At 42.9% G+C, this 27,675-nt stretch overlaps 1 protein-coding gene across 2 annotated transcripts; it reads right to left on the reverse strand.

The window, feature by feature from the left end:
* Positions 1-1,286: 1,286 nt before the first annotated feature.
* On the reverse strand, positions 1,287-21,694 carry waslb (WASP like actin nucleation promoting factor b). Of its 2 annotated transcripts, XM_034525964.1 has the most exons (12): positions 21,285-21,694; positions 13,945-14,079; positions 13,668-13,754; positions 12,687-12,783; positions 10,929-10,952; positions 7,403-7,580; positions 6,755-6,797; positions 5,430-5,583; positions 5,152-5,169; positions 4,174-4,712; positions 3,981-4,089; positions 1,287-3,330 (listed from the first exon to the last, which is right to left on the reverse strand). In XM_034525964.1, the coding sequence occupies exons 1-12, from the start codon at positions 21,387-21,389 to the stop codon at positions 3,269-3,271; spliced, it is 1,551 nt and encodes a 516-aa protein (XP_034381855.1). In that variant the 5' UTR covers positions 21,390-21,694; the 3' UTR covers positions 1,287-3,268. The 2 variants fall into 2 exon arrangements, with proteins under 2 accessions (XP_034381855.1, XP_034381856.1); XM_034525965.1 differs by lacking the exon at positions 5,152-5,169.
* Between the last annotated feature and the right edge of the window lie 5,981 nt (positions 21,695-27,675).

Consider the following 27,675-nt stretch of genomic DNA (forward strand, 5'->3'; position numbering starts at 1 on the left):
GGGGTAGACCCTGCTTTCCCTTCCTGAGCCGTCGGATGGTTTGCCAGAACTTCCTTGAGGCCAACCGAAAGTCCTTCTCTATGGCCTCCCCGAACTCCTCCCATGCCCGAGTTTTAGCCTCCGCGACCATCGTCGCTGCAGCCCTTTTGGCCCGCCGGTACCCGTCAGCTGCTTCAGGAGACCCCTGGGCCAGCCAGGCCCGAAAGGCCTCCTTCTTCAGTTTGACGGCTACCCTCACACCCGGTGTCCACCACCGGGTTCTAGGGTTGCCACCACGACAGGCACCGATGACCTTCCGGCCACAGCCCCGAGCAGCCGCGTCCACAATAGAGGCTTTGAACAAGGTCCACTCGGATTCCATGTCCCCAGCCTCCCTCGTCCAACCCTTCTCCAGGAGCTTGGTTCCAGAGCCCATGCTGTGCGTGGAGGTGAGCCCAACTATATCTAGCTGGTACCGCTCCACCTCCTGCACCAGCTCCGGCTCTTTCCCCGCTAGTGAGGTGACGTTCCACGTCCCTAGAGCTAGTCTATGCTGCCGGCGATCGGCCCGCCCAGGTCTCCCGCCTGGCCCGCCGCCTGGTCTACATAGCACCCGACCCCGATAATTCTCCCTGCGGGTGGTGGGTCCACAGGGTGACTGCTGCTCCATGTTGTTCTTTCGGGCTGAGCCCGACCGGGCCCCATGGGCGAAAGCCTGGCCACCAGACGCTCGCCGACGAGCTCCCCTCCTGGGTCTGGCTCCGGGAGGGTGCCCCGGTTTCCCTTGTCCGGGCAAGGTGGCTACAATCCGTGGGCTGCTTATCATCAGGGTTTGTTGAACCGCTCTTAGTCTGGGCTCTCCCCCGAGACCTGTTTGCCTTGGGAGACCCTACCAGGGGCTGACGCCCCGGACAACATAGCTCCCAGGATCACTGAGCCACTCAAACTCCTCCACCACGTTAAGGTGGCGATTCATAGGAGGAGCAGTATCTATTATTGTGATGTCACATTAAATAACGGGGTGAATCTTGCAGTGGCTTTTAAAAGTATTTTTGAAAGGGCAATTTTTTTTTCTCACACACACACACACTGTTCATGACTGTTGACTGTGCATAATCTACTTGTACGTGGGGATATGCAATTAATCCAACAAAGTCTGTGCACATTAATTATTAGGATCACAGTCTCCTTTTTCCCTTAACTCAAATCAGCAAATTTAAATCAACTCAAAACCATAAAGGTTTTGACTTCTAAACAGTAAACAAAAAAAAATTGTGGGGAAGAAAAATCCATTAAAAACACCAAAATGTGTAAATATCAACCTTTTATTGGAGTGTACAATGCAAGAGTTCATTATTTGTCAAGCCTCATTGAGAAGGCTTGGCGTCCTTATATACCGAGTCACATCAGCGAAAACATGGCAAGGTTTTCCCAAAAAGAGGTCAGTTCTTACATCAAAGTGGCAATTTGTCTCTAAAAGACAATTTAACGAGAGGGCACCAACAAAAAAAAGAAAGAAAATAGAAACCAACTCATTTTGACATGTCATTTTTTCGTCTGGATATTTCTTACACTGAGGGTAAGACGTTTCTGTATAAGCTCTCCGATAAGACACCCGGATCTGGAAGGCCAAGCTTCATGTTTGACGCACTGAGGAAAAAGGGGTTAGTAGTTAACCGACTCTGGTGCCCTTCTATACTAAGATTTAAAGTGAGACTCCTGGGGGGGGGGGGGCTCCAGCTGTTTTTGGCCTGGTGTGAGCAGTTAGCATATGCTGGCTAATGTTAGATAAACCTTGTTGCTGCAGCAGGTGCTCGTTGGTTAGCGAGTGAGCATCATGCCACTGCAGTTGTCTTTGTGTCAAAAAGAAGCAGATTTTAAAACCCTTTTGTCCCGTGTGAAGAATCCACCTTCAAATAAAAAGACACCTGATCATTAGTTCTTTGGAGAGAATAATTGACCATTGAGTTGTTTTAACCTTTCCTATATTACACCTCATGACTTACTAGTTAGCCAAGAACATGTGTATACTTCTTTGAATGATGCCATGAATCTAGTGTTTCTCCCTAAACTGTGTCAGCACTTAGTGTCTACAACAGGAGAAATACTTCTTTATGTTTATGTACAGTAACTTAGCATATGGACCCATTATAAGCATCAGGTGTGTAGAACTAAAATGTCTTTATTACTTAAGTTTAACATGATGGACGACCTGATTCCAACAAAACAGCCATTCATCAATACCCTGCTTGCTAATGTAAAAACAAAAACAAAAAGATTAAAAAGGAAAAAAAAGCACAATTTCAACTGAATCTGGAGCGAGACAGTGATCCAAAAAAAGAAAAGTAAAATTCCCAACAGATAGCCAGCCATAAAACTGTGGGCTACCTCCTTTGCGTGTAGTGTATGTAGTGTGGTGGGTTAACGGTTAAAAATGCTTAATGGCCAAGTGCCTCATTACTTAAAGCATATGCATGTTCCATAATGATACAGACCTGAAAATATGTCCTGTATTCATGAGTCTCCTCTTTCAATCTGTGCAAAAATATAACAAGACTCAAACTCTGGAGCAAATTTACAGACGACAGCAAATTAAGCTAAATATTCAAAAAAAGAGCATCTTCCTTTCTTCTTCTTCTTAGTTTTAAGAAAATATGAGTGCTAAACTAGGTTCATTTGAATAAGTAAAAATAAACTAGAGCGCAATAGGTATGAAAATAGTTCCTTTTTTTCCCCTCCTGACAAACAATGAAGACACGATTGATGAAGGACGAAGCCTTCCCTTCAATCACTGACCAAAAGAAAAAACTAATAATATTCAACTCTACGGTTCAAGAGACAACTTGATGTAAAATTGCACGTGTTAATCTGTGGGATGATGAACATGGGAGAGTGACAGGGACGGGGACATGAGTGATGGGAGGCAGCAGATATGAAAGATGGCTGAGTAACAGATGGAGGAGAGTTGGGAATGTGGGAGGAGGAGAAAGAGAGGCAGAGGGATGGAAAAGGTTTTAACACAGTTAAAAGGAGACATATTGCTATCGGGAGACGAGATGGAGGCGGCAGAGCAGAGACGGACATGACGGAGATATGAGAATGACAAACATTTACAGATTACATGAGGTATTGCACAGATTAATAAAAAAAAGGCAACAAAAATATACACCAAATTGATGGAACATTTACATTTAGAATTTTGAAATCAAAGATTTCTTTTGAGTTATTTTAGTGTCATAATCATCCACGGCCTGGAGAGGGGAGGAAAAAGGAAAAAAAGAAATGATCGCTAGTCCTCCCATTCATCCTCATCTTCATCCTCAAAGTCCTCATCATCATCATCGTCCTCATCTGTAGAAGAGAAGACGTTCATATGAAGAACACCATAAACAGCTCAAAATATGTTCTTATGAGCAAAGAAATAATAAAATGCACTGAAGAAATTAAGTATCCTATTATCAAACAAGGGCATTTTCAAAAGCACTTCCCTTTCCAGATAAAGTTTGTATACATATATATGTATGAATGTCTATATTTCTCTGTCTGTTTAACACTAAACCTTCAGGTTCTTTCAATCGAGAGAAGAAAAGTTTCCTCCACTGACTCAAAATAGAAGAAAAAAAAGGATTGATAAGGGTTGTTAAAGACCGACGAGGAAGTGGTGAAGGTCTAATCTATATTCTGGCGACAGCGTGTCATCTGACATGCAGTCAAAGATGCATCGTCTGAGTGCCTGCGACCGGTGTGATGCAACTGCTCCATATTTGTTTTGTTTAGTTCAAGAGGCTGGGGATACTTCTCAAAGCACTTTGGAGAGAAAACCTCAAGGATCCACTCAAAGTAATTGAGAAACAAACAGATCTGAATATAAACCGCTTTGGAGTAACACATCCGCTTAAATGATGCACTAACAAGAGTTTGTAAACAGTCCAGTGGACTTCTACTGTGCACGACTGGAAGATAATATTTGAAGAAAGTTAAAGGTGAATGTTTCTGTGTACCTGAAGAGTGAATGGCCTTGCTCCGTTTCTGCATCACCTCCATCAGGGCCCCCACGATGCCTGCCGAGAGGGCCGGGGTGGAAGGGGATGAGTCCGTACTGTCATCCCTCTGTGAAGAAGACAGCACGAGTTAAAGCACGGGATTAAGATACACACATGAGGGGCGTGTCGCGCGTGCCGATTGTGTACTGACCACTTTGAGTTTGGTTCCTTGTCGGATTTGGTCCAGAAGTGCGTCTCTGCCGGTATTGGTGGACACCGGCCTCTCTTTCTGATCCACCTTCTTCAGATTGGTGCCTCCTCTGATCTGAGTCAGCAGTTCCGACTTGGTTGAATCCCCTCCATTAGCCTCCGTGGGCAGCATAGGGGGCGGAGGGCCAGGGGGCGGAGGGCCAGGTGGCGGCGGAGGCGGAGGGGGAGGAGGCGGTGCTCCTGTACTGAATGGAGTTGAGAATGAGGGAGGAGGAGGTGGTGGGGGAGGAGCCACAGAAATTGAGGCATGGGCTGGTGGAGGGGGAGGCGGGAGAGAGACTCGGCTGGGTGGTGGAGGCGGTGGAGCGGTCATGCCCGGTCGAGACGGAGGGGGAGGAGGGGGTGCAGAGATGGGAGCTCTGGAGGGGGGAGGTGGTGGCGGGGCACCTCGCCCCCTGGCTGGAGGAGGAGGAGGTGGGGCAGAGCCATGGTGTGGGGGCGGGGGAGGAGGGCCGCCTCTGGATGGAGGGGGCGGAGGAGCTGGAGGGAAAAAGTTAAAAAGGAGCAAAGTTCTAACCATCCGTCACAGTTCACACTGCAGCCTTGACAAACATCCAGATTTCATGTATTTTTCACACTTCATTTCATGAGGGGGTATCAAGTCTGGATGTTCACAAAGGATGTCACAGCACATCTGTCAAAATTCTGCATAGCTGTCAAAAAGCAATTTCACGGCACATTTCCAAATTCTTCATGCAGTTATACAATCAAGCCACTGGGGGCAGCCTTCTCCCATGTAACTAATGTTGACTTTGCTAGTCAGCTCATGATAAAACAACAAATCAATCTCCAAATACAAACAAGTCTAAAAGAGCAAACACTGAACTAACTTCAGTTACAGAAAAAACTCACGCCATAATTTGATTGTTAAGTCATATTACAGTCCAACTCGACATGCACAGACCATGCACAAACCTACCAAGCCACCTGGGCGGACCTGGGGATAAAACCACCACATTAGTTACATTAACAAATCACCCTTCAAAATGTATTTCACGTGGTCAGTGTCCTGCAAAAAGCTTACTGTGGACTTTTCCAAGCAAAAGTGTGGGAAGTTATCTTTTTTAATTTCCCTTTACAATTATGTTTTTTTTTGTCCAAAACAAAGAATCTGGTAATTCCTTCACTTAATTTTTGCTTCTACGACAGCAAACATAGCTTTTTTTTCGGGTAATCCCAACGGTGCATCTGCCTTACCTTGTCTCCGTAGCTCGTTTTTGACAGCTTCTACGCCTCCTTTCTTCTCAATGAAGTCGTAGATGACCTTCGAGGTCTCCTTGTCCTTCAGCTGAGCCTCAGAGATGCCACACATATCAAACAGATGCTTCAGCTCGGGGTCCAAGTTATTCAACTGAAGAAAGAAAATGGAGAACTTCAATCTGTGGCTTGGGTTTATTGTACAGAATTAGTACAAAAGGGTTTGATTACATAAAATAAGGGATGCTCAAACTGTATTTATATCAAATTTAAGTTACAAGTTACAAAACCTCAAATCATCATCAGCTGAAACGGCCTGATTAAAACAATATCAGACTCACACAGTTAAAACATACTGGCTATAACAGAGTGGCTTATACCTGCTCATGTACGAGCATGCTGCTGCACGTGCATTACCGCGTGCTCTATACGTTAAGATCTGTGATGGGATTTCACGCATTAATATTCAAGAGCTTAGTAACATATTATGTGACTGACATGGTAGGAGTTGAGTTTGGTTCAGGTAGGATTAAAAAACGAGACAGCAATATCAGGGATTATTCTGCCACCTAGTGGTGTGGAGTAACACTTCCAGGGATACAGAGGGAAACAAATAGTTAATTAACCCCAAATTTGAGTTTGCAAAAGTTGGAACAGATCTGGCGTTGCTCATTATTTGTTAAAACTACATTAGTTGACCAAGCTGCCATGTGTGTGGTGTTCACTACTTTTTGGTTGGTTATCACTTAACAAGTGGGTACTTTATCTGCAGTATCTATGGAACAAAAAACTAGCTGGTAAGACTATACAATACATCCCTCGCTCATTTGTGAATTCACTTATTTGTGTTCCAGTTTTAAGCCTGAGGATTTGAGAGGTGAGCAAGCTTTATTCAACTGACGTCACCCACTCAAATAAGTCAATGACAGCATTAATTTATGAAACCAAATCATCTGAATTTCATCTTTTTCATTAACAGACAGAGTAAGTTTTCTGACCTGCATGATCTCATACTAATCATCCACAATCCATCATAATTACTGATGATGCTTTTTTTGGGAACCAGTCCATGGATTATGCAGATGCAAGTTGATTCTCTTCCCTCCACAATCTCCTTGTGTAATGTTCCCGATGACTCGGGCACGCAGCTCTGCTTAATATTTTGGAGCCGACGTATAACATTTCTGTCTGGAAGAGGGATGTGTGACCGACTAACAGATAAACTAGGTGCCACTTTTTAAGAATGTCTAGCGGTCACATTCTCCAGCGTGTGCAGAGAGACATACAAACATAACGTTAACGCTGCATTCTTGTATTGCACTTACATCAAAACCTGTGTTTGGATCCCATCCTACATGCCCAACGTGCCTGTGAGAGAAGCAAAAGAGAGAGCATGTGGGAACATTTACAAGTAAAACTAAATGAGATGGCAGAAGATGTGCATCGTACATTTCTACAGAAAAAGAGAAATATACAAGTTGAGGTTCAATAGACTGCTGCAAAATCTACAATAACCCGTTTTTTTTTAGTAACCTGCAGTATCTCACAAGAGACCATGAGAGCTGCCACCGACTATTCCTGGAAGCACAGCACAGATTTTCCTGCATTTCCAATCCCACTACACATTCTGTCATATTAGATTCTCATTAAAGACAGCCTGGATTAAAACCTTGCCCTGATTCACAAGTCCTTGTATAGACGAGAGGGATAAAGGATTCTGTCATATGGGAAACGTCGACAATGACCTCATAGACCGTCACATAGCCCTTGTACTTTAGGTTCCTACACAAATGTTTAATCTGCATTTTCATCTTGATCTGCATGGGCATATACATCATACTGTCTGGCAGTATCAGGGCTTTGCTAAAAGGAGAATCATAACCACATCAGTTCATCACGTAGCGCCACCTATGACGATGTTCATCCATCACCTGACATGAGCCCCACCCTACTAAATGCCTGTGCTGACTCACTGGAAGTTGCTCGGTGTGCCGATGTCTGCCTTGGTGAGCCTCTTCTTCTTCGCCTTGCCCTTTTTCTCCCTCTTTGGAAAGGTCACAATGTTGTTCACCTGAGCGTTTTTATGGAAACGTTGGACATTGCTGATCTCTGGGTTTTTGATGTCGATAGTAGCCATGGGCAACGTCGGGCCTTAAAAATGACAGAGACAATAATGACGTTATGGTTTATATGATAATACAGCACAGGAATGAATGGATCAGAAAATATAGACACATTTTGTGGCTGTTTTTCCACGAGATCTCAAAAAGTAAGAGTGCTGTTTAAATGTTAAACACATATACCGTCTTTGCAATAAAGGGCTACAAATGACATGTCTGGCAATCGTGACAATGCTGACACGGCTTAAAACTTCATGAGAAATTGACCTTGAAAACCTTGAAAAGCAAGCATGGGGTTTATCGGGGCCAGCAGTATTTTATCAGTTATGTAAGCTATTATTTAATAGACAGACTGTTTGGCACAGAGAGGTCTCGCTTTTTGATTTAAGTTTGTGTGTGTGAAAAAGGAATATGTGGGATCATAGCATCATCTCATTACTTCAGGTTATTTGAACTAAATTACAGAACTGGTGAAGACCGACACTAAACAAACATTATTACCACGCTTACAATGTCTTTCAGGCAGAAAGGTTTACATGTACTGTAAAACGTGTTCTGTCAGTTTGGTGAGCCTTTTGCAGATGTCTCCATTAATCATCCAAATTGGCAGCTATGTAAATACATTTCATTTTATTTAACCTTTATTTAACCAGGCCCCTATTAAGATGTTAATCTCAATTAGGCCCGGCCTTGACAGGCCAACACAACAATGAGTAACTAACAACATAAAATTGACAAAACTAAAAGCCAAGATGTCCGGGAGAAAAAGGTCCACCAACATCAAAATAAACAAGCAGCCAAATCCACAACGAGAGGTACCCGTGCCTCAGCGGTAGCACATACCTTTAACACTCGCATTACAGGGACTTTTGGGTGTTTTGCTGGGCGAAGGCGAGGCTGAACGGCTGCGTCGCCTCCTCACCCGGTCCCAAATGCACCCGCCATCTCTTGCTCCGCAGGTGCTCATACTGACACCGAGAAGCATTTTGCCCACCAAGTTGTGAGCTCGCTCTTCGGGGTATATGGGGAGCGGATCAGTCGGGTCAGACAGAGATGGGTACAGTTCATCCTGAGGGAGAACCAGGCAGTGTAAAGAGGAGAGGCAACTCCCTGGGCTCAAACCTCCACCCCCTACTACTGCTGCTGCTGGTCCTCCTCCTCCATTGCCTTCAAAATGAAGGTCCTCAGAGGGAGCAGACAGGAAGGTGGTGCAGAACATCATCGTAGCAGCTGACTGGGCATGAGCAATATAGTGAACACCAGCTCAAATGGAGCGCCCAAGGGAGATCCTGGTTCAAACAAATGCAGATTTGTGGCTCAGAAATAGCCTCGCTTTGGTGCCAGAGAGATCAGAAAATGTTCTTTCTCCATCAACAGAGAAATGTTGTCTGCTGGAAGCACCGCATCCAGGAGGTTCTCATCCCCAACATGGACAGACACTTCAACACGACTTTGCAAGCAGTTAAAAACCACAATCGCCTTGTTCTCCGATTTGGGAATCGATTCCAGTTCTCAGAGAAAAGGTTTCTCCTTTCGCTAAAAGCCAAGATGATCCCAAAGGTTTCCAAAGCACGGCCACAACACCAGCCGGGAAGATAAGCCAACTTCTGCATTTACTGAATTAATATCCTCATCTGACATCTGGTGAAGTTGACACGCACACATCCAGCAATGCCCTCAGAAGGGAGAAGAGAAAGCCAACACTTAGCCAGCCCAAGTGGACTGCTCCTCATACATTCCTTCCACGACGGCCACAGTTTGCTTCTATGCAAATTGTTCACCAGATTTCTTTTCCCCGGCTTTATCCGTTTGTCAGAGCTCTGCATATTTTCTATCCGTTTTGCAATCATTTTCTATTCCATTGACTTTCCATCACAGCAGGGAGCACCGTCGGATTATCTTGCTCGGATTGGCTCCCTGTGAACATTTCTCCACCCACCTCCACTACTATTTCCTCCCCCTTCCTGCAAAAACACACACAGGGATCTAATCCCAGCAAATCATTCTGGATTTAGTGCTGGATTTTACGTAACCATTAAAACCCATCCATGCTTATAATCCCGCGTTAATCTCCATGGTTTCTAAAACATGATGAATCTGCTGGGTGAGAGAAAACACGAAGGAGGCAGAGCATTAAAAGACAGACAGAGAAGGAGAGAGAAACGAGGAAAGGGGAGACAGATTAAAGAGGGGAAATGTATGCGAAGGGGGAGAGCTGGAAAGGGGAGCAGGAGAAAAAGGGCAGAAGAGATGGAAAGCAAGATCCAGACTGGAGATGACCGACAGCAGCAGAGCTGTGATGCGGTAATGGGAAGTGAGAGTGAGACAGATGGAGACGGATGACTTCCTTTGGAAAGGAACCAATTCAAAGACAAGATGCACTTGTTCAGAAACGGAAACCATGCATTACAAATCCAAGATAGAAACTGGTATAAACGTTTATGCATGACGGCATAATTCTGCGCAGGTAAATGGAACACATCCCTTTTAGAGAACGCTTGTCCTTTCCAGTGGGTGAACTTAAAAATATGAATTTTAAAAAAGCTGCATGAGTCTATACCAACACAAAGCCCAAACCATATCTGAATCTTATCCCAAAAGGGTTCACCATATAGAGTTACGCGGTTGTTTATGTCATGTATGACACGTCATATATGGCATCTTACCACATGCTGTGCACGCACACACACGCACATGTACACACACACCAGCTGGATCATATCATGCCATTTGTCGGTCCAGAGTCGGCTCCTCCAGGGTCAAACTAGTGTGCGCATATCCACAAATGTTTAGTCCTTAGAGACTGCTGAGCAAGGGTCGGGCCATGAAGGGCACAGTTCACAGATCAATACTCCACTTCACGGCACTGTAATGTTGTGTAGTGTAAAGGCATTGGAATGGTACTATGAGCTTGTGCTTCATTTTAATTCCTAAACAATTCTCAATCCTGTTTGTGTCCAACAGTCATTTTAGAATACAACTTTTACATTACAAAGAGGAGGCACAATGTTTTCCCACATTTTACCACCATCTACAATCAATAAACTACAGCTGCTCCATTTCCTGTGTGCCTGTGGGACAATAATATAAATCACAGGCAGATTTTTTTTTAAATAGTGTTTTTAGTGTGTATGCTGCCTGGTTTGTGTAATCTTTTTTGAACACACCTGCTTAGAGTTAGTATGCTGTATTGAAATGGGGCACAGCTGACGTGAGACTGTTTTGGACAGCTGTTGATTTAGATGATAAAAGGTAATACATTGTGAAATAGTTGTTGCCACTCAACCCATCTGACACAAATGTAGCCAATACCCTCAGACACAGGTCTGACATCTTCTGTATTTCTGAAGCTATCGACAGGAAACAGTGGAAAACATACCATTTGGAGGGTCGCGTCTCTTCTCTGTGAACAGACAGACAAATGCAATCGTTACAATCGTATGAAGTTGGTAGTGTTAGCGAGAAGCGTGTGTTGAGTGCGTCAGAGCACAGATACACATGGAGAAGAGTGTATTGGTTTGTTAGAGCGGGGCTCGGCAGGATTGTGCTGCGCAGAATGGAGTTATTTGGAAAGATTGCCAAGCAAAGTGGTCGGTTAGCGTGTTTAGGAGAGGTTAGTCACACACACACACACACACACAGCTTGAGATTTCCAATGGCTGAAGGTCAAACAGAAGAAGCCTTGTAGATGAGATTAGGCGCCTTATGCAGAGAGCTGAAGGGGAAAAGATGAAAGAATGATCCAACTGAAGGGTCCGGAAATGACCCGCAGAAGAAGAAGGGGGAAGATGGACGATCTGAAGCAAGTGAGGATGAAAGCTAAGGACCAAGTGCCACTAATTAGTTAAAGACTGCGGCAATTGAAGCCTCAGTCTGTTCGGGTGAATGCAAACATTCATATTCAGGGTGAATGCAAACATTCATTCACATATATATATATATATATATATATATATATATATATATATATATATATATATATATATATATATATATATATATATATATATATATAAACTACATTTTGTAAAATTGCCTTCAATTTTTGCAATGCCAAAATCTTTTGCGATGCCAAAATCTAATTGTTGGTGAAAAAAACATTTAAATGTTCAGCAAACATTGGTCAACAACACATTTCTTGAGTACTATTAATGTATTATCTTAATTAATACAACATATTTAAGGGGAAAATGGTCAATTAAATCCCTATGTTCAATTGATGCTATGCCAACTGGAAATATTACACCCATGAGGGATGAAGTCCGTCTCACTGCTGATCATTGAAACATATAACTGTGGTGCCCCCCTTGGGTCAGTCAGCACATTTGTCCCATCCCATGTGCGAAGTGTTGAGATGCATCTCAGAGGCTTTGCTAAAAGTTAATCTGGTGGTGTTTGACAAACATAAACATTAAAACTGTCTGAAAGATGTTCCATCAACACCAAAACTGAGACAATTTCAGAAATAGATATCTCTTTGAAAAGTGAACAAATAGACAGAATAATATGGCTTAATATGGCTATTAAACCAATATGCTTTTGTGATTTGACTTGTGAACCTCATACAAGCACCTTAATGACACTGTGAAAACGGTGATATGTGTTATCAAAAGGTTCTAAGAAATGAAAAGAGATTGCAGTAGATCAGAAGAACGAGGTGGTAAAGAGACCTAGGACACAAATCATTTTCAGTACATGACACTCTGGGCCCAACATGTGCCTCTATTTAAATGAATCCTTCACCAAAGTGCATCTCACATGCTGACCAGAATACACTGGAGCATGAAAGCATCAGTCTATGGCTCATAATTCATTTTCATCATGTATTAAAAAAATGTTATGCCTAGTGTTTTTTTTTTTTTCCAATGACATGTTTAGAAATAAAAAGTATCTTGTGCTTACACTTATAATAGATAATAGATCATGTTAAGCATTTAAATCAAACACAGAAGCAGACATTACAAAATGTGTGTTGCTCCATTAATTATCTTGAAAACGTTCTGCATCCCTGTGTTAACATTGTTTGCTGGATTATTTTGAACACAAGATGCACATTTGCTAAACATGTCATTTTCTTCAGTGAGTTATGCGAGTAGGTAGGTTTGTAGGCAAGTGGGCAGCAGCTGTAAGTTGGTACCAGATTTCCTTTGTCTTCTCCCAATTAGCTCTGTCAAATGGTTGTGGAAACGCTTGGTCTCCTCCTCACTGGCAAAGTTCAGACCCACTTGGCATGTCTGTAAACACACACACACACAACTTTGTAAAAATTAAATACAAACACGTACATTTGTCTTTTCAAGGGCCAACTACCGCCCTTAACTACCTCATTTCTATGCAGAATTTCCAAACCACACTCAGCATTATCATCACAATCAGCTCTCCCACATACCTCACGGTCTGCTGGAGTCTGAGCCACTGTTCCCAACAGCTAAGGTGTTTGACCCACAAATAAAGACACATTTTTACAAGAAGCGCTTTAGATGTTTCATAAAGGTGGGATTTCTAACTATTTAGTTTTATGTGATGCAAATAGACACATTGTCTTTTGGTGGGCAAAGCTGGAAGTTGACTCACAAGTGCTTCTCATTGCAGTTTTCCAATATAATTTCTGGAGAAGGATATAAGCATTAAAACGATTTTGTTGAACAAAATCATCCCTATAAATCAACACAGGTTCTATTAGGGTTAAGTATTGAGAACTGGTTCTTTATTCAAATCAGTTTCCAATATAGGAAGAAGCTACAAATGTGCTTCTCAAATCTTCTACTTGATTCTCACAAGCACAATTTGGAGCTACGAGACCCATTATGAATGTGTCAGTGCAGGTGTGTAGTGTAGAGTAACACCTTGTGAAACGGGTTCAAATGTACTTCATATTTTCATTGATGACTCAAATGTAACACTCAAAGACAAATCTCTGGTGGCAAACAGTGAGAGTATCTTAAATAATACTGTTCCCCTCTCAAGCTACATTTTCTTGAATAAATACAATTTTTAAATAAATTTAAAAAAAAAAAAATAAATAAAAAAAGTACTTGTCTATGCCCAAATTTGAGTTCTGATGAAGAAAACAGAGGATCGTAAATAAAAAGAGAAAGCTGTATCGAGTGAAACTCACATCTCCAGCAAATGTGATGAAGTAGGGTTTGGGAACGTAGATGCTGAAGTTGTTGTACAGCTCCTGTTCAAACAGTGTCCTACCATCCTGTGGGAAAAAACACACAAAGACAAAGTTGAATGAAGAATTAGGAAGCAGCTATTATAACAAGCAGTGTAATGCTTAAAAGACATCCCACAGAATATCAAATGGCGGTACGCCACGAGCACCATCATCTGCCACAGTTGACAGGGAAGAACCACAATGATGTGGAGAACTGCTATCGGCTTTTGCTTACCTTGATGTCCAAGACCCGGATGAAGTAGGATCGCTGGGGGTTGTCTTTGACCAGACAGGCCACCCCGCAGCATCTCTTGTTCCAGCTGGAGTTCCTGTCTGCCGTGAACACCTGGACCACTGCTGCGGACAATGACTGGAGGGACGGAGAGAGAGGGAGAATGAGAGACGTTGTTTTCCTTTTTTGGTGATGTTTGTCGGTGTATTCTGCGAATTTAATGGTCTGCCTCAAAAGAAAGAGGGACTTCAAGGTTTTCTGTGAAGTAATCAACTTTTTAAAATCGGTAAAGCTCATGTTTGCAAAACTCAATATCTGCGAGCTGCGATGCTGAAGATACAGCACTGCTTCAGTCTGTGTTCAGTGCAGAGGAACACTTACTCAAAAACAAGGCTCTAAAACACTTCAGTAGCCTCAAAATGTGGGAAGTCTTCGGTCAGAGAGGTAACCACGAGTTCTTTCTCATTTCAAATAAATGTACCCACCATCTTTAAGGATGATAAAATAGTAAAATAGCATCAATATACAGTACATGTTCAAGTGGCCCGTCATCAGCTGGTCTGAGAAGAAGAATCTGTTCAGTAATAACATTACACAAAACCCCATGTCTTGCAGAATCTGGACTCAGCATCACTTTAAAACATTGCTACCATGACAAATGGAGTTGTAGAAACATGCTGTGTGCTTTCCAGCTGCAGCCACTCTGTGATAAGTAAGGATAAGACGAGACAATGAGGCAAGATCAATACAAGGCGCAGTTCTGTGGCGCTGTTTGAACAGGGTGTTAACATCGCATTCACGCAGAAATAGTTTCAGAACAAGAACGGTTACATCCTTGAGTTGTCCTGACCAGAATCTCACAGAGAGTATGTGGTATCACCTAAATACAGCTGTTCACACATGTCCTCCAGCTAAACTGCCTGAGCTTGAGCCAGTGTTTTTCATAACATAGGCCTAGATTCACAAACAAGATAACGTGTCTGAATTGGACCCAGAAGCAAACGCAGACTAGGACCAATGCCTTGGGGGGGGGGGGTCAAGTTGCTCTGCCCCACAGTTGTCAGAAAAGAGTCCATCAATGCCATCTGACAGACAGTAAGCTGAAGGAAAGCAGTGGGAGCGAGACGAGAGCGATGAGACGGGTCAAAAATGATTTAGTCCCTATAATATGGAGCACAGAATTGTAACAAACCGTTTATCTTGTTTGACACGGGTAACAGCAAGAGTGCATATAAATGATGCCGTTGATGAGTCACCGTTGACACCGCCCTCGTCTATGGACGCAAGCTGGGTTTACTCTGGTCATGCATTAAGAATATTGCAAGCATTTGAGCAGCTCCGAGTCTAAAATTTTAAATATCCACACACACACACACGGCAAAATGTAATATGAGCAGCATCTCAGCACTTCTCTCATACAGAGAATACCAATGTTTGAGCACATGCCACGTCATTAACTTCTCACACAAAGTGTTCTTGCTGGGCGAGCAGTGGGGTGAAAAGCAACGCCTGAGACTAAACTGCACACACACACACACACACACACACACACACACGCACACGCACCCCTGTAGCGCGCGCGCACACACACACACACACACACACACACACCCATGATCATGACCAGATCAGACTCACACTGGTTTTACAGGTTGCTGCAGGGGTTCTCTCACTCTGTGGGGTCCCGGTTCACAGTCATTACCACACAGATGAAAGCAATGGCACAAAGAAAGGGAAATGCCTGCCGATCTTTGGGGCCTTTCCAGCGCAATGGTTCCAGAGATTACTGCATACTTCCAGACAACATCGGGGCCCATGTGTTTGTTGTAATTCAGCGTGTAGGGATGGGTATCGTGGGGATTTTATTGATAGTAGTGCGCTTATTGATAATGCTTATCGTTTATTTTTGATTATATTGGGAGAGAAAAAAAAGACCTTTTAAGATAACAATTAGTATTGATTTATTATTTTTGTATACGAATAGTCTTTCTTGAACAAGAAGTTCAAAAATCTTGAAAATACACTCGCAGCTAAACAACTGGTGATGATTAGCTTTTGTTTATTAGACTATTCTTATCACCTCTGTATGACATCGGTAACGTTACCTGCAGTGGACGAGGATGGAAACTGCTGGTATTACCTCCCTCACTTGTGAGAATTTTATTGCATTTGTGACAATGAGCATCTACTGGAGTAAAATATGTAGTCACACTTTTTGTGTCTCATGCTGGACTGAGCCGCAATTGGTGTGTGTGTGTGTGTGTGTGTGTGTGCGTGTGTGTGACAGAGAAAGAGAGAGGTTTGCGATGCTGATATTTCCAGCGATCTCCATCCGGAACTTATAAAGTACCAATAGCAGAACCGTTAACTCTGGACCGTAATGATGCTCTGGTATTTTACTGATTTATAACCGGTTCCCGTGTAGAGACGAGTTTCGGGGGCCATCCATATGTAAGTGCGATGTCTAAATTAAGCAGATGTGCAGAAGCAGAAAGGAAATGATAGCCAGACAACCATTTCTAAAGCAGCAAGGATTATTCTGCGTTTGTTGTGGTTCTTTCTGCTTCCACACTTTTGTCTCTTTTCATCTTACTCGTTTTTAGACTGTTCAAGAAGTCAGCAACAGTACAGCTGTAGTTAAACATGAACAACATTAAGAGAAATTCCGGTCCTTGTCCAAATATTGACTTGAAAATGCCTCCAGTATGAAATATGAATACTGAAAACTCCTGGCAGGCTCAAGGCTTATGTTTTTCCCGCCAGCAAACTTGCATTGAACTCCACCCCGATAGTTCCTGGACCATCTGAAGCAGCAAGTACTTCCTGAGTGAAGGGACTCCAATCGAGGACGACCCCGCTCTACCACCGAGCCAGTCGGCCAGTCTCAGTAACGGTTCGTCCAGCATCAGCAGGAACTCCCACAGAGATAGTCACGTCTCTCCAGACCTGATCTCTCACCTCACTCCACTGCTCTTCCTCTAGGAAGCCTTCATACAGGAAGTACGGTATTGTAGTCTTGGCACATGACGAACATCGACGTGCTCACAACACAGGCAACACGAGGTAACAGAACAAGTGCACATGCAGAGGAGCAGTTACGTCATAGTGACTCCAATTAGTGTCCCACAATATAAGTATTTGATTTTATAACCGTAATTCCAGTCCTACAATTGGACAAACCTCTGTGTCCAACTCCAACCTTAACAGAGCGGCAATCTACCTTTCATGAACATGATATTCATATTTATACAAAAATTCACTCTCAAAACAGCATTACAGCTCTCGAATGTGTGGATTTGGATCAGAAACACTTACACAAGGATCAAAAGAATAAAAAGAATACTATTTTGTGCTGGTGTTTCTTTGTAGCGGAGACTGTAACAGTGTTGCGGCTCTGAGGCCCTGGGGTTTCATCTGCCCATGGAGCGCTGATTGTTCCTGACAGGGCCAAAGGCTGCAGGAAGTGGAGCTCGGTCCATGGCGTCATTAAATACCATTAAAAAAACAAAAAAAACACTTGCTCACTCTTACTCTTACATACTCTCTTTTCTGGACACAATCACAGCCTTCAAGGAGATTAGTAGGCACCACACAACATAACATGCCGGAGAAAAACTGCCCACTTCCTACCCCCCTTCTTCCGGCGCTCTAGCTCGGACCACACCCATCTTCAAACACAGCCTTCATTTTGATCTTAACTAGGGACAAGATCTGTCCACAGACATAAACACAGACATATTAACACCTGGCAAAGTACTCAAGACCGCTTCTGTGGTAGTTCCTGCTTTACCATGATGACACAAACACAAACACACACACACAAACACACATACAGAGTCAGAGGTGAAAACAATAAAAGCTACACATACTGTCGTGTAGTAATAATCGAACCTAACGGTGAACAAATTATTCATGAAATGAGAAGGGTTGCAATCTGTCTCCGAGTGGTGAGTCTTGAAGAAGGCAATGTTTTATTCTGATTAGATTTAAAAGAGTGAGAATCAGAAGACAGGATGAGTTGTTGATGTAGGGGCGGTGGGGGAAAGAAAGACAGTGCAGATGTAAGAATGGAGGGAAGTGATGAACAGTAAGAAAAGAAAATGTTAAGGAAGAATAGGCTTGAAGAAGCGCTGATGGAGAAAGATGAATGTAAAAGGGAGGGGACAGGGGCAGATGACATAAAAGAGGTATGGGGAGACTAAAAAGGAGAAAGGGAAGGAGAGAAATGTTGTAAAGTGAAGAAAAAGAGTCATGTTGCACTTCTCCAGCACAAATCACCAGAGGAGGCCGACCACGGGACTTCCTGTAGGACAGGACTGCTGATCAGGCAGTCTGTGCACACACACACACACACACACACACACACACACACGCACACGCACACGCAGTGTGAATTGGACCCCTTCCACCTCTTGCCCAGTCAGACAGTGTTGCTGATGGTGAAAACAGCAGCAGGAATACCAATGAGTAAGACCACTGTGCATGTACCTGTGTTAGTCCCTCTTTCTTTATGCATGCGTTTGGCTGCATTATTGAGACAAACCAAAAACAGGTTGAAATACTTGCAATTCTTAAAATATGATCCAAGTAGTTACACATTACAGGAATAAGTCTTGCAACCTTGAACTGTCACAGCAAACGTGGTAACCATGAATGTCATGTGTACGCTGTGTATATATTTTTTGCAAAATCAAGCTGTACCGGGCTGCCCCACTTGATGATTTGAATGAACATGTTACAATTGCATCGACATGTGGTTATGGAAATACAAAATAACATACACACTGTATATTGGGCAATTGTATATCTACGCAATTAGAACAATAATACAAAAGGCAACTCTGGAAGCAGTGTAGTGCAAATAAATTTCCCTTTGTATCACTGTTTTTCAAGCAGGCACACAGGCAAGGAATGCTCAGAGACTTTCAAACAATTAGCTAGGATACAACAAGCCTATTACAGCTGGAATAAATTGACTACTTACGACTGTGCATCTTGGAAAGAAGACAGTAATAAGAAACTAAGGAAAGGTGGTTGTCACTCTCACATTTTCTGCACATTACATAGGGCACGATTGCTCAGTCAGCCACTAAATCACTGGTGGGCATTCCAATTAGACACACAATGTCTGCCTCTTCCCGTCTCTCTCTCATACCCAAACTGTCTCTGCATGCAAGGACGTGTACAGACACACACAAGCGTAGGACTGTGAGGAATGTTTCCGATTCTCCACGTCTCTGTCACACGCTGAATGACACAATTGCCAGAATGCCAGAGGAAACACGTCATTGGATTTTTAAAACAGGTTACATAGGTGTAGGATGACGTGTACTCACCAGGTGACTGCATCCAGGCCTTACATCCTGTGTCATGGGACAGGAAATGTAGCCTTTCCAAAGCAAACACGGAACACACAGAATTCTCAAAAAATGAGCACATGACTGGTTCACTAGAATGAGGAGGTGAGCCCTGTTGACGCAGAGGATGAGCCATTTACTGTACACATTAAAAAGGAAAGTATGATCAATAAAAATGGGAAGCGACCTGAGAACAGGCTTTAGCAAAGTCTGCATCATCCAAAAGTAATGCAGATTTGGATACCTTTTGCCTCGTCTGCATGTTAAATCGATCAATAATCTATAGAACAAAATTGATTGTGCTATGCCAAATACATAGTTGAACTTTAACTTATCAATCGGACACCTTGACTTTATAACACGTCTTATCTGAAAGCCATCAATGACGGGTGAAGGTGCGCCATTCTTTCCAGCTGATAACACTGGGTGATTTATATTAAGTAACTATGGTCAGGGGAATAATAACATGTTCAAAACCTGACTGGGGAACTGTGCAGCTAAGAGGAAACTTGAAAGGATCTCCCACCCTGCTTTTTCTTTTAGGTGTTCTTTGGATACACCTGATTGAGGGAAATAGGCTGATCTAGAAACACTCATTGTCGAGAGTAATATCACCTAAGTTTACAGTGAAAGACTCAAAAGTTTCATTACTACCTTCAAGGCGGTGGTGATGCACACAACATTCATTAAGTAAGACAAAATGGTCCAAATCGTTCTGCCTGCTGGCCGCAGGATACTCCTCTGAACACTGCAGAGGCAACCGTTTATGCCACAACGGTGGGCATCAGAGTGTGCAACTGCATGTGGGTTACTATTAAGCCTTTTTAATATCTATCTTTCAGTCCAATGCTGTTTAAATTAGACACGTGGAAGTGAGACTGAGATCCACTGGCTAAAAGGTAGCAAGAGTAAACATTGAAACCACTCTGGAAGGCAAACATTCTTTGCTCTGAAGCGGTCTTTTAATATGAGTTGTATATGCCCCAATTGTGTATATAGTTTATTAATATTCAAATGTGTGCTCACTGGATCAGGCTTACTAAGAGCAAAAAAGGGGAAACCTGTCCTGCGAGATCAAAAACCAAAGCTATAAGAGAAACGTGATGAAGCTTATGCTGTTCAATGCTGCTGCCTTACTTGAAATGTGCTACACCCTGCTGGGTATGGGGGCTAGCTAGCTATGTATGGCACAGTGCACAAGAACATACAAATGAGTCAGCTGGATGCTACACGTGTTACGTAATATCAGACTCTCGCAATATTGAGTCGTGACAGTGCACTACTGATCTTGACTGCAGTCACACTGGTAGAGCAGCCTTCCACACACACGCACACGCACACGCACACAGTTGTGTGAATGCAAGTCTTCCATTCGCAGGACTTTTAGTTTAGCTAACGTTAGTGAGTCGGCCAAGTCTGGTCGGCACATTCCTCACGGCGGACACACTAACCAAAAACAACCAAGGTTCAGCTACTTTATGTAATGCCAGTGCAAAAATCATTACCGATAGATTTAACAGCCTGCCCCCCCCCCAAAAAAACCGACGACTAACTCAACTGTGCCGGGGCTAGGCTCAATGCTGTCAGGCTAGTTAGCCGCGTTTTGGGGGTGATTTCCTGGGTGATTTCAGGTGTGTCAAGCTTTAAGTTAAGGAGGCCCGGGGAAGTAATGACAACTTGCTGTTTGCCCAAATGTCACCGTCCCACCCCTCCAAAAAAACGGAGACGTTGAAAACAGTCGCCCCGACTGTCAAAACAAACCACCCTCTTCAGTGAGAAGTCAGGGAAGACTTACACACGTTACCTGCGATATAGACTCACACTACGTCAAACTACAGGCCACAAAACACACCGGTACACCCCCTCATAGCTATCGTCATCTCCCGTGTGGGGACAAGAAGCACCGTACAAGCTTTTATTAGCTTTGTTTCTTAGCCAGCTATTGTACAACAATTTGATGGGGGAAGAAAACAAACAACAACTTACGATACATTTCCTGCCAAGGTGGTTGAAAAGGCATTCATTTTCCTGCGGTGTCAGTTGTATGGACGAGACATTTGCTTGTCGCCGTTGCGAAGGATGTCCGCTCATTATCAGGGATAAATATATGAGGTATGCAACGACCGTAACTCGTTATGGGAGAGCCAGAGAGATACATAAACAACTCCTCGGTCATCCGTGGCCTTCCTCCGACCCCCCTCACGCCGGTAGTTTATGCCGGAGGTCCAGGGATATTGGGGTGCAAAGAAATGAATGCTGTTAGGGGATGCAGGGCAACGTCCCACTCCTTTTTAAAATAAGGTCAAACTTGCAGAGACTGGGCGAAGACGGAAAACGGCAAAAAGTTTCCTGGTAAGTCCGTCCGCCAGAGAGCCCTGAGCCAGTTCCATCCAACATGGCAGTGTTAGGACGAGTCCACTATTTGGGAACGGGGTTTACACCTTTCCCAGCTTTGTCCACATAATTACCAAGAGGCCATTCAGACACGGCAGATGGTGAAACTTTTTTTTAATTTCAAGTTTTATAAAGCAATTGCATTCCTTGAAAAATTCCAGTGAGGAAATAATGCCTAATACAATTACAACTCTCAGCGCACACCCCACGGAGATGGTTTGGTCCTGTCCGCTCGTGGCTTTTATGGCAGGAATGTGTGTGAGTGCAGAATGGGAGGAGATAAGAAATAAGGTGCAAGTTGTGAAGATAATGGCATACAAGACTCCATGTGAGAGAAATTGTTGAATACTGAATAAGTGTTAACAAAAGAACCACGGAAATTGTAATTTCCCTTTAATGATGATAATGCGCTATTTTAATCTTAATGTCAGAGAGGTCGTGGTTCAGCTACAGAGCTGTCATCTGGGCCCTATGATTTCCCAGGCCATAAGCATTCCCTGGGGCATGAAATAATGTGGCCCCTGAACTGAAATGCTCCTGGGATTGTTACACCAGCCTTTTTCTTTCATAGAAATAAACTATAAATAGCTTTTTTTTAAAAAGTGAAGTACGATTAAGACTGCTCCAGTTACTATACACTGCCTGCGGGGTAACATATGCTTTAACAAGTACATTTCAGTGAGTTTCTCCAGAATTTTTGTCAATTGACTGAGACCACAACATTTCAGTAGCCGTTTCACATCAGACATTTTAATATTCACAATAAACAACGCTTAACCATCAAACAGACACACGTAGAGGCCTTGAACAAGGGCAGCATACAGCTCACACATATTTGACTAATGTGCCGAAGGGTTTTTGTAATACTCATGTAACATGCTCAGTCAGGCTCATAAATGGGCGTTGTTTCCAGGATGGCCGTCTTTGAGAGGTGATTCAAAGAAAATACTTTCCCTTGTGATAAATACTCCCCAGAAGTGTTTTTGTGATTGCCCATATTTGTCCAGCCTATAAACACACTACTTTTTCCGATAAATTATTGCGTGTACACATCGTGTCAGGTATCAAAAGCAGGTTCAATTCAATTCAATTCAATTTATTTTGTATAGCCCAATATCACAAATTACCAATTTGCCTCAGAGGGCTTTACAATCTGGTCTGTCACTTTACAACTTCTTTATCTGTACCAGACTTAAAGACATAAAGTTGTTGTGTCATTACCAGCCGCGGCCAGCGACAGAATGTCATATAAAGGGGATTCTGATTCTGATCTGTTTCTTTACGTGTGTGTGTGTGTGTGTGTGTGAGAGAGAGACAGAAAGTTGTGAGCGAGAAAAGTATGTCAGAAACTCATTTCTATTTCTCCTCTCTTGCCGGGTCTCTAGGAGGTAGAGAAAGTTCCCGTGGAGCTCAGAGAGACGATATGGCACCAGTAATGCCTGTCGGGAATGACACTGCACATTAACCACATTTTCATGATGAAAACCTTTTGTTAATCTCTGTTCAGGCAGGAGTAATACTGACACCGGGCCACAATATACAATAGACAACACATTTAAGAGTGAAATAGGATGTCTTTAATCCAGTAAATCACTTGTGTACAGAAAGCTGAGACTGAAGTTATAGTTTTTAGTAAAGGGCATGATAATATTTGAGGGAAATGTAGACATATAGATAATGTAATACCTTCCTACTCTTACTGTTAAGAGTCATGTGCATGCTCTTTCACACGTACTTCCACCTTGTTCAACCTAATTCTATGCTCGCCAATGGAAATCTTGAAAGACTTGAAAAACCTGACAGACAGGCAGAGACACATCGAGTGAAACTCTGCACTACTCCACCTAGCCTTGGCTGAGCAAGGTAAAGACGTGTTAGAAACGACTCATCCTGAATAAGTGGTTATGAGAACACATATGTTCTTCATGCAGAAACATGAAAGGAAGGGCATTAAGGGCAACACATGAGAAAGAGAAGAATGAAATTGGACAGAAAGTGGGAAATAAGAAACCAACATTTCCGAAACACTGTCATAACAAGTTAGCAAAACCACAGGCAAGGAAGTAAATAGTTCATCCGGTGAGAAGGATACGGATATTCACAGAATAATGAAACTGACAGCTAATACAGCTTTAATATGCACTTATTCACACAATGACAAGAGGACTGAACTGAGCTGTGGCTCGTGTAAGATACCTAACTGACAATGTCAAGATGTGAGCATGAGCAGTGATGTCTTTTTAGTGCATTTGCATATATATATATATATATATGCAAATGCACAAAAAAAACAAACAAAAAAAAAAAAAAAATATATATATATATATATATATATATATATATGTGTGTGTATTTGAGGGACGGAATACTGCATTGTCTAGCTGTTAATGCTGCATGTGTTTCTGGGGCTATGCAGACATACCTTCTGGGGCTATACCCTTGTGAAACATTCATTTGACCCACTTTCCACAACAAAAGCGAACTGAGGTTTTGAGAGAAGGAGGTAAGAGGACAACATGAATATTATATTTTGAACTACAGGCCTCTGTATGAATATTTAATAAAGTTGGCCTTTTCACATCTCCTCATCATGTTCTGCAATGTGGATTTTCTTTTTCAGAAACATCACGATGGGGTCAACTCAACAGCAATATATTCAAACAGGCAAATATTGTTGTGTGCCAAGCGTGGTGTTTTGCTTAGTGTTTGCATATATACACATATTACATTCATATACATACTGATTCACAGAAAAAAAAGTCATACATGTTTGGGAAATATTGCCAAAGCTAGACTTGCACCATCTGTACACAATAAGCACAAGAGGGCAGCATTATGCTGGATATTATGTCCCCAATGCTGCAGCACATTGGTTACTGCATTACATCTGCCAGCATGTAGGCCAAAAAACAATAACCATCCTGGGCTATTGTGCTCAATGCTGCCTGCATACGTCATCATGCAACCATGTGACGAGAGTGATGTGCTTAGAGCTTCTGCCCAATCTGTCGGAGCAATTTTTTATAGTGTGTTTTCTGTCGTAACAATGGTGGTTGCAGCGATGTAGTGTCATGGATGGGATGAAAACAATGCAGATCATGCAGCTGGAAAACAGAAGACGGGAACTGAGCTAGGACTTCCTTCATAACTGTGTGCTGTGTGACAATGACCTGCTATGCACGCCTAGGAAGAGGTAGGAGAAGAGGAAGAATGAAAGCGGTAAGAATAAAGGTAAGAATAATGCTTATTTTATGTTTATTGATCCTTTCTGGAGAAGATTGTATTTCTTATCTTTGAGAAAAAGAAAAACATTTTTCTCAGGATACAATTGATCAAGGGAAAGTTATACTTTAAATTTGCTGACATTGCAGGTTTTTAAAACTGAGACATACGCAATCTTGTTTAAAGTTGAGTTGTAGTATGTAGTACAAAACATACACCACCCTCCTAAAAACAGCTTCTGTTCACACTGTGCTACTAACTTGTGAAATGACCACCACCATTTGGTATTACGTGTCCCTGACCAGACAGATGAACACATGTATAAATACTGGACTTACATTTACTTGTAGCATGGAGGTGAAACATGCTATTAGAAGTTATATTTGAGTTATTTCTGTAAACTTCACTGTGTGTTAGACATTAGACGCCTGTTATTAAAGCCACCACCCCTCTCTCGCCACCTAGGTGTCAAACTTTCCTGTCTCCTGGGGGGAGGAGGAGGCGGTGATTGATAGCATGTATGCAATTCTTTCCAACTAGGCTAACATGCCACACAATTGAAATTATTCCTTCACCACGATGTTGAACTATACTTCCATTTGCTTGAATCCTTGATGGACGAGAAAAGGCAGCCAGAAATACATATTGCATCAAAACAGGTGGTTGTGGATCTTCTAATGAGCCACCGTGTGGATTTCATCTGTTTTACTGTACTGTGACTCCAAGGGTTGAAACCCAACACTCACATAATCACTTACAATCTGTTACTGTACAACCTGTCATTACTCCAAAGACGATGACATTAACTGTGCATGTAGTTTTGTAATATTGAGGGATAAATGTCAGTTTATCGACTAATCCCATTTGCTTCCCCTTGTTGTAACTATTTATTCATCCCATCCCAGGTGACAACCACAAGCATCAACACCAGTGTAATAACAATCTAAGCTCCATACTATTGCCCCACACAGCGCACGCTCCTTAACCTCACACCCAGGTGTGCCTTCCTCCTCTGCTCCAAGTCAGACTTGTGCGATCAAAACAAGGCCATTTTTTCTGAGACAAACAACGGAGAGCAGAGAGCATCCTTGTACACAGCTCTGCCCACCTTGCCACTCCTCCCTTATATCAGACGGGGTCATTTTTTGTGAGGACATTCTCCCCCTCTGTGCTCCAGTCAACACATCGTATGGTGAGACGGGTCCACTGAAGGCATGTCCAGGTATTGTGTCTTTTTTCTTTGTACATAGTCTGTAGGCGAGTTTTGAGTTGGTATGTTGTGGGGTATGATTGTCAAAGTGGCCTCATCTTGATTTAGGGTAGATGTAGAGACCAGTTTAAATTCCGGATATCACGACAAGTAATTTGTGGTTTGTGTTTCGGAAGACAAGGAGAGTGGAATCCTGCTAGACTGCTGAGAGCTACGAGGAATGAAGAGAAAGGGACTTCAGAGAGTTAGGCTGTGCATTTCATTTACGTGAGAATGATGAAATAGAAGCACACGTTTTTGGGCATTAGCTTGTAGGTCTTCTTTGCGTAAATTAGGCATGTTTAAACATGTGTGATCTGAATATATCTGAATGAGTTAGCATTGTCTCTATTTTTATTATAGCAACTTTGGCTCCAAATATGTACACATTAAAAGCATATTGGACTGTAATATGCACAGGAGAGTTTGATTGGATCTGTTTGGATTTTTATATTTTTTATTCTTTTTTCTTCAGCCGGGGCAAAGGATGGTTTCAGTGACACAGAAGAACAGAAGCTGCGTGCTGCTGCGTATCATCTCTGCTCTAACCATTGCTGTCTGGCCTGTTCTCTCCATATCTGTCCTGACAACACCACACACCTTTACCCCTCCTGTTGGTAACACCAACATATCCACCATTTCTTTTACCACTCCTGCAATCCTCAAACCATCCTCCTCCACCCTCAGCCCAACGTCTTCGTCACAAGCCTCTACTACAACCCCCTCCAAATCAATGTCAGCCATGTCTACGATGTCCCTCTTCGACCAAACATCCCAGGGAGGACTCCACATATCCTCACCCTCAGCTTACTTGCCACCTCGGCCCTGCAAAGATCTGACATCACCCCTCAAAACTAGAGGACCACCTCTGCACAAAAGCCTATGCCATTTGTCTAAAATGACCTCTGAAAAAAACCCTCCTATTCACACGGCTAGACTTCTAATTCCTCCCCCTAACTCTACTTCCATTCCACAAAGTTTGCCATCTTCCCCTCTACCTCAAACTGCTCTCCCCAAGCTTCCCTCTCCTCTTTCAACGTCATCCCTCTCCACAGCGTTCCTGCCTTTAACCTCTAAAACATCACCACCTCCTCTTGCCAAATCTTCACCCATCCCACTCCCCGAAACCTCTCCATCTCCACCAGAAGCAGCAGCCTCTTGTCCATCCAGACCACTTCCGCCTCCCCCTCTCCCCCACACCACGGCCCCGCTGTTTGAGCACCAGCCATTCATTGTTAGTTGGAACATCCCTGATTTGGTGTGCAACCGGTACAACATCTCACTGGACACCTCCCCCTTTAAAGGCGTGGCCACACCTGCTAAGGTAACGGGACACATATTCTAATGTTGTGTCATTATTGAGTTGCTAGTATTGAGTTGAACTCTATTGTACTGATATTCAAATACATGTTTGCAAAGCACATGCTGTAATCAAATTACACGCTCAATTACTTTACATACAGCTAATAAGGAAGAACATTTCTAGTAAATTGTTTTCTAAATGTGATTGTT

This window comes from Cyclopterus lumpus, chromosome 23 (assembly GCF_009769545.1).
Source record: "Cyclopterus lumpus isolate fCycLum1 chromosome 23, fCycLum1.pri, whole genome shotgun sequence".
NCBI classification, from domain to species: Eukaryota; Metazoa; Chordata; class Actinopteri; order Perciformes; family Cyclopteridae; genus Cyclopterus; species Cyclopterus lumpus.